The 14,828-nt window shown below is 34.5% G+C and overlaps 1 protein-coding gene across 1 annotated transcript in view; it reads right to left on the reverse strand.

Moving 5' to 3' along the window:
• The window catches only part of ATRNL1 (attractin like 1), a 767,076-nt gene that overhangs the window by 721,714 nt on the left and 30,534 nt on the right, over nucleotides 1-14,828 (reverse strand). Inside the window, exons 2-5 of the mRNA XM_077779526.1 lie at nucleotides 13,454-13,537; nucleotides 11,923-12,036; nucleotides 7,015-7,143; nucleotides 5,166-5,374 (exon numbers count right to left, since the gene is read on the reverse strand). Coding sequence (XP_077635652.1) covers nucleotides 5,166-5,374; nucleotides 7,015-7,143; nucleotides 11,923-12,036; nucleotides 13,454-13,537 — 536 coding nt within the window. The remainder of the gene's footprint in view (nucleotides 1-5,165; nucleotides 5,375-7,014; nucleotides 7,144-11,922; nucleotides 12,037-13,453; nucleotides 13,538-14,828) is intronic.

The following is a 14,828-nucleotide window of genomic DNA, read 5'->3' on the forward strand; positions in this document are numbered from 1 at the left end:
GGAAAGGAACATCACAGGAACAATTCTTTTTTTACATTTATTTATTTTTGAGAGGCAAAGAGACAGAGCATGAGCCGGGGATGGGCAGAGAAGAGAGGGAGGCACAGAATCTAAAGCAGGCTCCAGGTTCTGAGCTGTCAGCACAGAGCCCGACATGGGGCTCAAACCCACAAACTGTGAGAGCATGACTTGAGCCAAAGTCGGAAGCTTAACCTACTGAGCCATCCAAGCACTCCAGTGTTTTTTTTTTTTTTATGTTTATTTTTCAGAGAGAGCACACAGGGGTGCAGGGGAAGGGGAGGGGCAGAGAGGGTGGGGTGGGGATAGAGGATCTGAAGTGGGCTCCTGCTGACAGCAGAGCCCAATGTGAGGCTCAAACTCACAAACCGTGAGATCATGACCTGAGCCCTGAACTGAAGTTAAACGCTCAACTGAATGAGCCACCCAGGTGCCCCAGGAACAAATTTTAAATGGTTAAGTAATGGTCTTATATATAAAGATGGGGACCTATTTTTCATCTCTATAAAACGGGGGGGGAGAATGTCTTTTTTTATTTGTTTGAGAAACTCCAATCATTTCAAACCCCCTTCCTGTTTGGGGAAATCTCTCATTGTGTGAATTATGCTCAGAAACAGGATCCCTTCACACTATACCAGAAAAGTTAAATTCTCTATTTATATATCTCCAGGTAGCCAAGGTATGAGTAAGACCTAGCATTAACCAAGCAGATGCTAATAAACAGGACTTTGAATCTTCACAAGTAATACAAAGACGTGGTAACAATTTAGAATTCTTTCCATCCAGGCAGGAAGCATGTAGTATCCACAGTAAGTATACCAGTGGTGATGTCCCAAGGTCCAGTGGAGTGACAGGAATGTCTTAATCAAACTTCCCTGTGGCTTCATCCTTCAGGTAGCTGTCAACCTACCCACCTAGCCTTTGTGTACTTATCGCTTTCCAACCAAGGTTTTTCTAGCTTTTCGTCTCTTTTCAGAGCTATTCAGTATCCTTCTCTATTAGTGAGGGAACAGAGTAGGAAAACCAAAAATAAATTGCTTAAATAAGCTGAAAGTTAAGGGCACCGAGGTGGCTCAGTCAGTTAAGTGTCCGACTTCGGCTCAGGTCATGATCTCACAGTTCATAGGTTTGAGCTCCCATCAGGCTCTTTACTGACAGCTCAGAGCTTGGAGCCTGCTTCAGATTTTGTGCCTCCCTCTCTGTCTGCCCCTCCTTTGCTCATGCTTTCTCTCTGTGTCAAAAATAAGTAAACATTAAAAGAAATTTTTTAAAAGATAAGCTGAAAGTTAATTTCTCCCTCATGAAATATTCCAGAGGCAAATGAGCAAGTAATATTGGTTACTAAAGTTATTGCCACCTACCACCATTTGGAAAGATCTCAATAATCTAAAAGTTCCACACAACAATTCCACTTAGGTCCTATTGACCTGAACTTAGTACAACAGCTATATTAGCTGCCAGAAAGGCTGAGAAATGTGCAATGTACCTGGAAGGCCACGTGCTGAGCTAAAAACTCGGCGAATTCTATTACTAAAAAGAAGGGAAGAATGAATTCTCGGAGACAATGGTCTCTGCCATACTTTCCAAAAACTGCCTTTTCTGCTCGAGTAAGCCAGAACTGTTTCTGCTTATAATCAGACTTCCAGTGATTCAGATTTTGATTAATTTATATAAAAGAGAGAAACTTGGAACCACTCTAATTAGGGAGTTGATGGACTGGGCGGAATGGGGGACAAAGAACACCACACCTTGGAGGCTGCTTTGAAAATTAATGTTCTACTGTATTTTCTACATATGAACATAAACTCGATTTGTTATATCATGATTCTGATGTCTTTTAAAAATTCCTCATCTGTCCCAATGTTTGGAAGCCATCTTAAAATAAAACTGCTTTTTAAAGTTGCCTTTTCCCCAACTTATTAAGACTTAAACATATACTTTATTGAGTGAAAATCATCACAGAAGCAGATGAGCCCTCAGAGGCCCCTATCCCTTAAGAAATCTATTTACTGTGTATATATCACCTTTGACAACTGTATATTACGACAAAAGTATACAATATACCACAAACTTGCGTGCTCTTCAACATGCTACTTATACTTAGCATTTTCTATAATCTTTACTATTTCAGCTTTTGGTTTTTGAAAGTGCATTTTACAGGAAAGTGGGGGACAGTTGACATTGATAGTGCCATCTACTGTTAAAACAGAGTCTTGCGTAATTTGGAAAAATTCCTCAAACAGTAAAAAGATTATAGCAGATGATTAAGAAAGAAAGAAGAGAAAATTAAGGGAAGAAAAAGTATGGTATTGGCTGAGCAGAAAAATCTTAGGAGGTGCATATAAAATACTAAGTTAGAAAGTAAGCGGACATGAAGACCAGGTGGGATAAGCACTAGAGAAACGTTAGGAAGGGAATCAAAGGGGCGCCTGGGTGGCTCAGTTGGTTGGGCAGCCGACTTTGGCTCAGGTCACAATCTCATGGTTCGTGGGTTTGAGCCCCACCTCGGGCCCTGTGCTGACAGCCAGCTCAGAGCCTGGAGCCTGCTTCAGAGTCTGTGTCTCCCTTTCTCTCTGACCCTCCCCTGCTCATGCTGTCTCTCTCTCTCTCAGAAATAAATAAAATGTTTAAAAAAAAAAAAAATAGGGAAGGGAATCAAAGACTTAACATAAGCTGGGCTTTCCCTCTGCAGTTGTCCTCTTTATAAAATCTCTGTTTCTAGAAAGCAACACTCTTTTTTGTATACTAGCATAGAGCCAAACAATAGTAAAATTAACTAACATAAAAGGATAAAATGAGGGTAGCAATAATCTGTTATTTTTAACCCAAAGAATTCCAATTACAAATTACAAAAAACTGCCAGATTTTGAATCTCACATATTGCCTCGTCAGCTCTCATTTTTAAATCTCAAATTCTTTGATCACTCCCCAGATGTCCTAGAAACAAATTTCTCCCTCCCTTCCTCTCCCTCCTTCCTTCTCTCTCATTTTCCCCTCAATGATTCCTCCTCATTCTACATATCTGAAATAGAAACATAATTTTTCCTCTAACAGTTTCTGGTATTATCTCAGCTAAAGTAAGCTATGCTTCCTTAAATACAGAATCAAGGATCAGGTTTGAAGCTCAAAGGAACCAATCTGCATCATCTGTCTTGAAAAAAAACACAGTATCACTTTCACTAAGCACTCCACCCTCAAAACATTCACATCAATTCAGAGATCAATTCTTTAACTATTAAGGATAATGGTATAAAAATATGTCTTATTTCTGTACAACATTTTATAATTTTTTAAAAATATATATAAAAATATATACATGTGTATGTGTACATACATATACACTATTCATATTATAAGTGCTTTAAAAGTGAACATGTCCAATATTTGCTTAAAAGTGAAGGGTTTTTTTTGACATGAGTTACTACTGACATGAATAATGAAGTGTGAAAGGCTAACAAAAGCCAGAAAATTGAAAGATAACATTTGAACCAGGTATTATATGTCCCCAGAAAATAAAACATTTTGAAGAAGGGCTGATTTAAAAAAAGAATAAAACATGGACAGAGATGTTCACAGAGAAAAACGTACAAATGTATTCCTCTTCTGCTTTCAAAACTGTTGAAATGAGTGTAGAAGAAAGATCACAAATTATTAAAATAGCCATTTAATAAAAGACTTGCTCCTATACTTAAAGAACATAGAGAAAACTGTATCTGTGATAATAAATAATCAAATTCAATTTAGTAAGAAATCACTGGTATTTTGTGCCAGAGTAATTTTTTTAATGAGGTAACATGAGTTTGAGATGGGCATAACTTAATAATAAAACAAAACATAAGAGACTCTTAAATATGGAGAACAAACAGAGGGTTACGGGAGGGGTGTGGAAGGGGGTGGGCTAAATGGGTGGGGGGCATTAAGGAATCTACTACAGAAATCACTATTGCACTATATGCTAACTTGGGTGTAAATTAAAAAAAAGAAATGAAGAAAAAGAAAAAGTCATCTAAAGAATGATGAATACAGGGGCGCCTGGGTGGCTTAGTCGGTTAAGAGTCCGACTTTCGCTTAGGTCATGATCTCGTGGTTCGTGGGTTTGAGCCCCGCGTCGGGCTCTGTGCTGACTGCCAGCTCAGAGCCTGGAGCCTGTTTCAGAGTCTGTGTCTCCCTCTCTCTCTGACCCTCCCCTGCTCACGCTGTCTCTCTCTCTCTCTCCTAGAAATAAATAAAAATATAAAAAAAAAAAAAGAATGATGAATACAACTATACAAAGAGCACGTTCTCTTTGGTTTCTCATTTAGATCTGACAGGAGCTACTGCTACACTATACTGTAATGACACACTATCGTGTGATTTTAGATTACTTATTTGAGTTAGAGTTATCTCAACCAACAGGATTAATCTGCTGGCACAAAGTAAACTCTCCATATGTAAATACAATTAGCACAAAGTAAGCTCTGGAGAGGTAAATATATGGATAACTGGATGCATCTCTTCTTTTAATTCCACAATGACAAAATATACCCAAAATATACCCAAATATTTAAGTAAGCTAAAACACTTCAATGTAGTCTAAAATTAATATGTAATCACAGATATTTATAAAAACTGTTTAGAAATTCTTCCCTAGGAATCTTACTTTTACAATAAGCAGTTGAAATAACTAGTCTTCTTTTCAACACTTTTAAAAATATTCTGTTCTTTTAAAAATAGCCACCAGAGGTCAGTCTTTCCCAAGAAATAAGTTTCACAAACTGCAGTACCATGCATGATGAGCATTTCTGCAGGACACTGCGCTACCCCTTAGAAGTCAAATGTGAATGCACCACACATTATATGCAGTCAGGTCATCAAATCTTTCAGGATTCCACAAAAAATTACAGTAGATCATATTGATCACACACCCACAATTTAAAAAGCTCGCCATGTATAACTTCATTTGATTCTCAAAACGGTGTAGACAAAATCTTTACCATTCTACTTGTGAAGAAATAAACTAAGAAATTGATTGCTCATTTGAAAATTCTAAAAACAAAATACGTGAGATTTGGGTGTGCAAACTACAGCAAAACAAATGTAAAATTTCTTTTAACCTTATCAGATATATGAATCAATGTTTCAAAAGCTATCACGCCACACCTGCTTACCTTGCCAACTATCATTGCAGACACACAACTTCTCTCCTGTTAGGTCGCAGTAACCATGATCTGGACTGCCACAGTTGGCTTTACAGTAAGGAATATCACAGGCTTCACCTTTCCAGTATTTGTCACATTCACAGTACACCTGACTCGGAACAGAGATACTGGTTGTACACTTCCCATGACCAGAGCAATTGTTCGGACAAGAATTGATTCTGTAAAATATAATCCATATATATTTAAATTCAAGGGAATTTAAAAATAATTTTGGTTGATATTTTGTAAACTTTTTCTATTTAACACAATTATGCTCTATTACTCTATTTAATGATTTATTTAACACAATTTCACAACGTGATTTCAATTCTTTACTCTGTACCCTTTTATCCTTAATGCAATTCAGGTAATATTTATTTCCAACAGGGTGCCTGGGTGGCTCAGTCAGTTAGGCATCTGACTTCAGCTCAGGTCATGATCTCAAAGTTCATGACTTGGAGCCCTATGTCAGGCTCTGTGCTGACAGCTTGGAGTTTGGAGCCTTTTTCATATTCTGTGTCTCCCTCTCTCTCTGCCCCTTACCTGCTAGCACTCTCACACTGGCTCCCTCTCTCTCTCCTTTTCTCTCTCTCAAAAATAAATAAACATTAAACATTTTTAATGTTAAAAAAATATTTATTTGCCATTGACTTTAATTCATTCAATGAGTTTACTTTGCTACCAAGACTTCAAACTTCCAAAAACTACATACTCAGCATTTACAGAATCTATACAGTTCCAAGCACAATGTTTTATAAAGACAAGTACTGAAATGTTTTGAACACACAATTTTACAGAAAAAAATTAAATTCATGAATACCTGAAACTACATGAAAAGCCAAGATGTAACCTGATTATATAATATTTAAATACCATGCTATCACCTATACACTGTCACAGACAAAAAGGGATGTTTATAAAGTTTTGTTTTCAAGCCCTTTAACCAATTATATTCTACTATATATTTATTCTTTCTTGCATACATACTCAAGGTAAATGAATCCTATAACAACTTGCTGATTTTAAATTCCAACATTCTGAAGATACTTAAGAGTATTTTATTCGTGGTGGAAAATTCTCTGGTTATAGTCTACATTCCTGAAGAAAAGGGGAAAAAGTGTATCGGGTTCCTATATGGCTATTCCTGTGAAAGCATCTGGAAGCATCTCTGGCTCCTTCACTTCACCCGTGGGACCTCCCAATATAAAAACTTATAAAGTATCAGACACATAATAAATTTCTTCATAAAAATTACTTTTCTATTTAAATGAGGAGACACTGGTATTATCCACTTATATTAAGCCTAAATTTCCTCATATGTAAAATGGGAAAAATGCCCATTTAATGGAATTATTGTAAAGAGACTCAAAAACCATAATGTATATAAAGTATCCAGTACAGCTCTGGAAAGCAGAAGGGCTACACAAACTTAGTTCACAAACCCAACTTAGAATTAGGAGTAAAACACCTTCAAGCAGAGACTTGGATGAGGACTTCCTCTAATCCCACACCTGCTGCTACAAGTAAGGTTACACTCATTTGTACTTGTTTACTTAATCATTTACCAACAGTTTTAAATTTCATAAATAACTGTCAACCAAACTTGCCATTATAACGTACTGAGACTTAGAAATTATCCCAACACAGGCTCAGACAGTCCTTTGAGGCCTATTATTAAGATTTTATGTTACTTAGGATGAGATCTTACAATTCTGAAATGTAACCTACTAAGCTACTCATATAGATTTATAAAAACAATAAATTCTTTGAAGTCAAATTATAACAACCATTATAATATGAATTTTTTTTAAATACTTACGAATAAAAAATGTTGAAACCAGTTAGATTATATGCAGCATCACTAAAAAAATGTAACAGTGCATAGCCAGATGTGGTAACAACTTCAGGCACAGTTTCATTGCCCCTGACTTCAGGGACTATCAAACCACTGTAAGAGAGCGAAATTGAATGCTGTGCATATTAATATACATAGGACTACTAATCACATAAAATGTACTTAAAACTATTCTTGTCGTGATCACGAAATATCTATAACAGAATAAGCAACTCAAAGGATTAAGTCGAAAACAAGGCCCTGTCCATTTTTCACCTACTTCGCCCTCCTATCGCTGTCAGTGAATGAACACATGCTTTCATACCATCACAGTCCGTTTCTTCCTTCACACCATTTGGACAGAAATATCCGATTTCCGCCTTTTATCCTGCTTCCATCCAACTGTTACAATACTAGAGGGTGCTCTCTTAACTCGTGTGTGAGCCTTCACTTAAATCACCTTTGCTTTTCCCTCTGCTTACATTCTGATAAAGCTAGAAGGAACACTCCATACTTAGCTAAGCAATTACAAGGACATTCTAATTAAACTTGTATACTTCCAGTACACTAATATAGGTATTTTAGGTCATCTAAAAATATATACTATTTATGTTTCTTTCAAAATCTGCATACTTAAACAAATTATATTAATATTCCAAAAGACACTTAAGCCTATATGCACACAAAAGAAAACTAACATTGGGGGGTGTGGGGTGGCAGGCAGCAGATATAAATGTGCAAGAGTTCTGAGTTAGTAACCAGGTAGTACTGGTACTTTTCCCTTTTTAAATCTCCTCATTGATGAGGAAAAATTACAGATCTTCCTTTACTTGTACCATACTATCCTCTTAAATCTGCAAAAACATGCAATATGAGAAAAGAAACTGCTAACAACAAATGACGTTACTCAGAATAGCCCATTGCCTTAGGCATGGCTCAGTTTATGTGTAGGCATCACCCAGGCCCTGAACTCACTCATTCAAATCTTATTTGACAGAACAAAATGATATATAATAGTCAAATAACTTATTTTACATATTCTCCAAGCAAACAAAAAGTAATCAAATCTTGATTCTAATTATTACTGCATCTACTAACTTATGTTTATAAAGGAACAAAAAATTTTAAAAGGAGACTGTCAAAAGAATTCAAATTCTATAATAACAGTTTTAGATATATTTTTCACTACCGTGAGATTACATCAAAGTGAGTACATTACTAAAAATAATATTCCTAAGTATAACATATATAATTAATCTCTCTGAAACAAGGAACAGAATTGTTCACTTGCTTACTCATTTTTATGTGTTTAAGAATAGTTTATTTAAAGAATAAAAGTGTTTTAAATAAAGTCTTTATTTTTAAAAATAAACTTTAAAAAAGAGGTTTCTACACCATGCATGACACATCAAGCAATTTGGACCAAGTAACCCTCTCACTGAAGTCAACTAGAAAAATGACAAATTACATAAAAACAAAAATATGTTTTATGATACTGGAGAACTAAGAAGATGATGAGGCCAGGCATTCGGGCCATTTCTCCTTAAGGGCATTTGCAGATTTCAAAGTTGGAGATGAGGTTTGAATGGCTAAGAAACTGGGTTGTTTTAGAGAACTAAGAAAACAAAAAGTGGAACCCAGGGTCCTTGCTCTGACCTGGGACCCCAAAGACTATGAGTAAAAGTGAACTTGTAAAAAATAGGCCCTCCAGGGCCTGCTAGTGTTCCCAGGCACACACTATAGGAATATATTATCTTTCTAAGCCTCAAATTATTAGTTCTACATACGATTTTACAAACATGATATCCAGCACACAATAAAAAAATAACACTGCTCTATTACAATCCACTCTTCACATTCTAAAAGTCTGGCCTATAGAATAAAATACAATTTCCTTAGTGTGGTATGCAAGAAAGCAATACCACAGTGATTAAGGGATTATAAAACCTGAGTTCATATTCTGACTATATTACTTACTAGCAAGGCAACTTGGAGCCACTCAGTGAATCTCTTTGTGCCTCAATTCCCCATTTATAACTTATAAACTCCATGGCAACAATAATCTCTAACTAAAGGGGTATTATGAGGATTAAATAAGTATATATAATGAAGTCTTGCATACTGCCTGGCATATGATAAGCATTCAGTACATGTACCAATTACTGTTTATTAGGTAATCTGGCTCCTGCCTATCCTTTTTCATTTCCTATGATCAAATTACTCATAACTACTTATATTAGTCCAAAATACAATGCTGTTTAATATGTCTATGCCTTTGTACATGTTTTTCTCTACCAAGAATGTCCTCTCATACCCCCACACTTTGCCTACCACTCTTCATGATGAAATTCACCATGAAGATACGTTACTGCTGAAAACAGAACTCTTTTTATAACTTGATTATAATACTCATTGTTCTGGTTAAAAAAAATAAAATCTGTGTGCACGCCACCACCAGTGCCTAACTACTGTGTACTGATGTAGCCTCCAAATCCTTGGAATTTCCCAAATGATAGAAGTGTCTCTTATGCATGGGGAATTCTCATCATTTATGTTAATGAGTGACTCAGGATAGGAACTGGCCACACCATAAAGACCAATCATGCAATTAAAGGGTTGGGACCTTGAGCCACAATCAATCAATCAAATTTCCAGAGAGAGGAAGGGGACTAGAGACAGAGTTCGAGCCTGTGGCCAATGATTCAATCAATCATGCCTACATAATGAAACCCCAGCAAAAACTCTGGACACCTACAGTTCAGATGATCTTCCTAGATAGTGATGGGAAGGTAACACATCCCATCCTCTCAGCTGTGTTTATGATCCTCTCAGACCTCATTCTATACATCTCTTCATTTGGCTGGTCCTGATTTTTATCCTTTATCATAAAACTATACTCATAGGAACAGTGTTTTCCTGAGTTCTGTGAGTCATTCTAGTGAATTATTGAACCTGAAGAGGTGGCGGGCACCCCTAAATCTGTAGCCAGCTGGTCAGAAGTGTGCATGGCCTGGGGACCTCTGAACTTGTAGCTGGTGTTTCAACTAAGAGCAGTTCTATGAAGGGCTATGCACTCAATCTATGAAGTGTGGCCCAGCTCTAGGTATCCGGTATGTGAAATCACTGCAATAGCCTAATCTTATTCTTACTATATCCTCCAGGCTTATGATAGTCTCTGGAATTGAGTTAAGTTATCAAATGTTTATTGTATAATATATACTTATAAAATTAGAATAATTCAAACACTTAGACTCTGAACTCGTAATGTTACAGGCTTTTAGGTTAGGAGATGGCCACATTCTAATCCTGACTCCACCATCTATTAGTAGTAAAACAACTTCTCTGAGTCTTAATTTTCTCAGCTATAAAATGGGGATATTAGTACTTCCTCCACAGATCCTTTTGAGAATTCAATGACATTTAACTTGGCCTAGTACATTGATTAGCATCAAATGGATACTCAATAAACATCTTTCAATCTCCTTCAACATAGCTAATAGGAACACTTGCCAATGAAAAGTCACTGGCTCCATCTTCATAGTCATATAGTAAATCCCAGCCTCCTAATTATCTTACAAAAGTTTCCTTTAGTGTCAAAAAAGCATTGGTGTTAATGGATCACTGTTAATCAATGCAAAGTCATTATAACTACTAGGAAAACAAATGAGAAGGCATACATCTAAATGATGGTCAGTCTACAGTGACATAATAGAATAATGGTAGAATAAAATCTAAATTGCTAAAAATAAACATATTAACCCAGAATCTTACCTAATTGTTACAATCAATTATCCTACAATATAATTATCCTACAATATAATTGTTCATAAGACTCTACTCCATTTTCTATCTATTGTCCTTGGACAAAAGGCCTACTTGTGGCAACCCTTAAAATAATTTTCAAACAATTGAAAAATTAAATTCTGAAAGTATTTACAGCAATAACAATATTACAGACTGTGTCTAAGACACTAAAGAGTCACGAAATATTCATTCAGAAATATAAGACCTTATGTCTCTATCCAAAAAATAATAGTTCACATTCCTTGTAAACAGAATGTCTGCAACATAAATAGCAAAAAGAAAAAAGAAAATTAAAGAAAAAACTGAAGGGAACAATAAGCTTGTATAATGTATTCAAAATTTTTTAAAAAATAGAACATGTAAGCAATACTATGGAAATAACCAATATAAGGAATAATGTAACCAGTAACTCTGGTCAACAATCATGTTAGTTAAATTATACACAAAATCAAGATTACATGATCCTAATTTTTCCTGTGTCTAATATATTTTCTCCTATTCATAAAACATTTTATAATAATTTGTATATATACATACATAGAAAAGATTTTTAAATTGATATTGAAAATGCTGTAATTTTAAAATTAAGTCTGACTACCTAACAATAAATATTTTGAAACAATCAAAATTCCCAAATTTTGAGAACTGCAAGAAACACACTCTTAATTAGAACATTACATAAAGTATAATTTAACCTTCTGTACAGAACTGAAAATTTTCTCATTTCACTATAATAGACAACTATAAAAAATATATACATTTGTCTTTTATTTCTTTATCACTTAGAACTCACATTAATCTATATAATAGGTAGTTCTGAAAACATATTCAAATTGCTTTAAAAGAGTAAACTATATATGGCAGAATAAAGAACACTTATCAAGAATTTCTGAACAAGTACTTATCTTTACTAAATCAACATTTACATTATTATATACATCTAAGTTGACAGTCACAGTATGCAACATATTATAATCATCCAAATCTCTGCTGAATTTATTTTAAAGCACAGAGCAGTATATTTAAAATTTTTAAATTACAGTTACTTTTCTACAACTGACTATAAGTTCATCAAACAGAATTACTCACCTAAGAACAGCTATCAAAGGGGCATATATTGAATCTCCATCATAAACATACATATGATCCCAGCTACATTCTGTTGCAAAATGATTGAATCTTAATCTTAACACTGCATTTGGACTGGAAAAAAAAATATTAAAATATGTTTAAATTAATATGCAATATTCAAAGCACAGTCCAAAAACATTTTTAACAGAGTGCTATATAAAATAACCTATTTACAGAAAACTTTCTATACATTCTTAGGTCACCAGTGTCAAAAAAGATTGATAAAGAGTCACATCTAAATTGTAAAAATGATGGGCACCTGGCTGGCTCAGTCAGAAGAGCATTCGACTCTTGATCTCAGGGCCATGAGTTCGAGCCCCACATGGGGTGTAGAAATTACTCAAATAAAGCTTTAAAAATAAATAAATAAATTAATTAATTTCAAAAATAGCATACAACTTCAAAATCTATTAATAGGCTATATATATAAATCATCATTTTCTAAAACTTTAGTCAGCAGTAAATGTTCTAGTGTCTTTAGTAAGGTGGACATTACATAGATTGTATGCATTGACACTTTATTGAACTGTAACTTAATATGCATTTTACTGTACACAAATTATACTTAAATAAAGTTGATTCCTAAAATTCAACACTCAAAAAGTTAATGACTCATTTCTACACAATCCTTATTAACTAAAGGCCCCAATAGGGTTTTGAAATTTTAATCAAAAGGTCTCAATATACTATTAAATAAACAAAATGAAAAGAAAATTGGGGGGGGGCACCTGGCTGGCTCAGATGGTAGAGCATGAGACCCTTGAGTTTGGGGTTATGAGTTCAAGTGCAACACTGAGCTTACTTTAAAAAAACAAAAGATTACTTAAAAAACAAAAAACAAATACAAATAAACAAAATGAGAGCATAGATGCACACAGAATAACTTTTAAGTTTTAAAAAAAACTTTCTAAATAACCCTCCCCCCAAAAAATTTTCCAAATCATAAAATGGTTCGAAAATAACTTCTATCAATTCATTCATGATCTATTCACAATATGTTTAAATAGATCAATTCAATCTTAAGCCCGAATTACTGAAAAATACTATAAAAGGATAATTAACTCTCTCCTACAAAATGTTCTTTTTTTAAAACCCTTATAACTACAATGCTGAATAGTATGAACCAATGGCATGATTCCACATGGAATATTCTTATACTTTCTATGGCACCTTCAAATTCCACAGTAAGATGTTTGAAGCAAGCCAAAATGCCTACTTGAGTTACTGCCACACTAACATAACTCAAAAATAAAATATATGTAACAAACTATTATCATAAGTAGAGGGGTACTAGAATTTATATTAAATGTGATATCTAAAAGTTGCAAATCTCATTTAAAAATATCATGAATAATAACTGAATAAACTATAAGCAATTGAATAAGCTATATAACTACAAAATTATACTTTAAAATAATGTTTAATATTTATATGATCACCTTCTTTATAGTTTCAGAATAAAATAATTTAATTCAAATTATATACTTACTAGCCTTCAATTAGCCATGTACATTTAGTTTTATATTTATAATTAATTGGACCATCTGTTAAATATCCAGAAGGTTCGGTTAACCTAGAAAACAAAATCATGAAAACAATTGCCTTAAAGTAACTTTAAGACATATAGTAGCATAAGAAAATTAAAAAGACATTAAATCAAAGAAATGGGGAGTAGCATTTTCTAATAGGGAAAAATTATTTACAAATTAGGAAATTTTTCAAATTGCTATATATCTCTCTACATCTTGAAAGAATTTATTTTGTACTTCTTTAAATCTTGACATGTTTTGACTTTCATTTTACACAGTAAGAACACAGCTGAGCCTGGGTAGCTCAGTCTGTTAAATGTCTGACTTCAACTCAGGTCATGACCTCACAGTTCATGAGTTCAAGCCCTACATGGGGCTCTCTGCTGTCAGCACAGAGCCCGCTTCGGATCCTCTGTCCCCCTCTCTGCTCCACCCCACTCACATTCTCTCTAAAGTAAACAAATACTTTTTTTTAAACAAACACATTGAAAGATTGAATACTGTGATGATGGGTTTATTCTGGATGCAAAACAGATGTTAAATTGCCTCCGTACAAAAATAAAGTAGAAGCAAAAGTAGGGAGGTCAAATGCACTTTAAAAGATACACATCAATGAACTGGAGCAACAGTGTTATGTACATACTACTTTCAGAGTTACACTGTTAGCTACATTTGATTTTGGTTTTTGTTTTGTTTTTTAGTTCTCATTCATTCTAAAATAAGTTATTTATTTATTCTAATTTGAGTAAACACACAATATTATATTCGTTTCAGGTATACAAATCCATGATTTAAAAAGTCTATACACTATGCTATATTCACCACCAGTACAGCTACCATCTGTCACCATATTTGTTTCTCATGTACCAGGCCTGCTGAGGTAGCTGTCACCAGATTTTACTGAGTTTGACTACCTGTTTTTATTATCATTTTCTCTTGTCTACCTTAGACCTAGTCCACAAACTCCATTTTTAAAATAGGATAAATCAAAGGTTTTACAATTATCTTCTATTTAAAACATAAAAAAGAAAAAGACAATTAGAAAAATTTCAGTTTTTAGGGGTGCCTGAGTGGCTCAGAGGATTGAGCATCCAACTCTTGACTTCAGCTCAAGTCACGATCCCAGGGTTGCGGGATGGAGCCCCACACTAAGCGTGGAGCCTACTTAAGATTCTCATTCTCCCTTCCTCTATCCCTCTCTCCCTCTGCCTCTGTTTCCAACTCACAGTCTGTCTAAAATTTTTTTAAAAATTTTAAGAAATATTTCAGTTTTAAGAATTTAAAAATATTTGAAACAAGATCTCAATCCTACTTCATTTTGATCTCCTTAGCTCC

This window comes from Crocuta crocuta, unplaced genomic scaffold (genome assembly GCF_008692635.1).
Source record: "Crocuta crocuta isolate KB4526 unplaced genomic scaffold, BGI_CrCroc_1.0 scaffold138, whole genome shotgun sequence".
Lineage (NCBI taxonomy): Eukaryota > Metazoa > Chordata > Mammalia > Carnivora > Hyaenidae > Crocuta > Crocuta crocuta.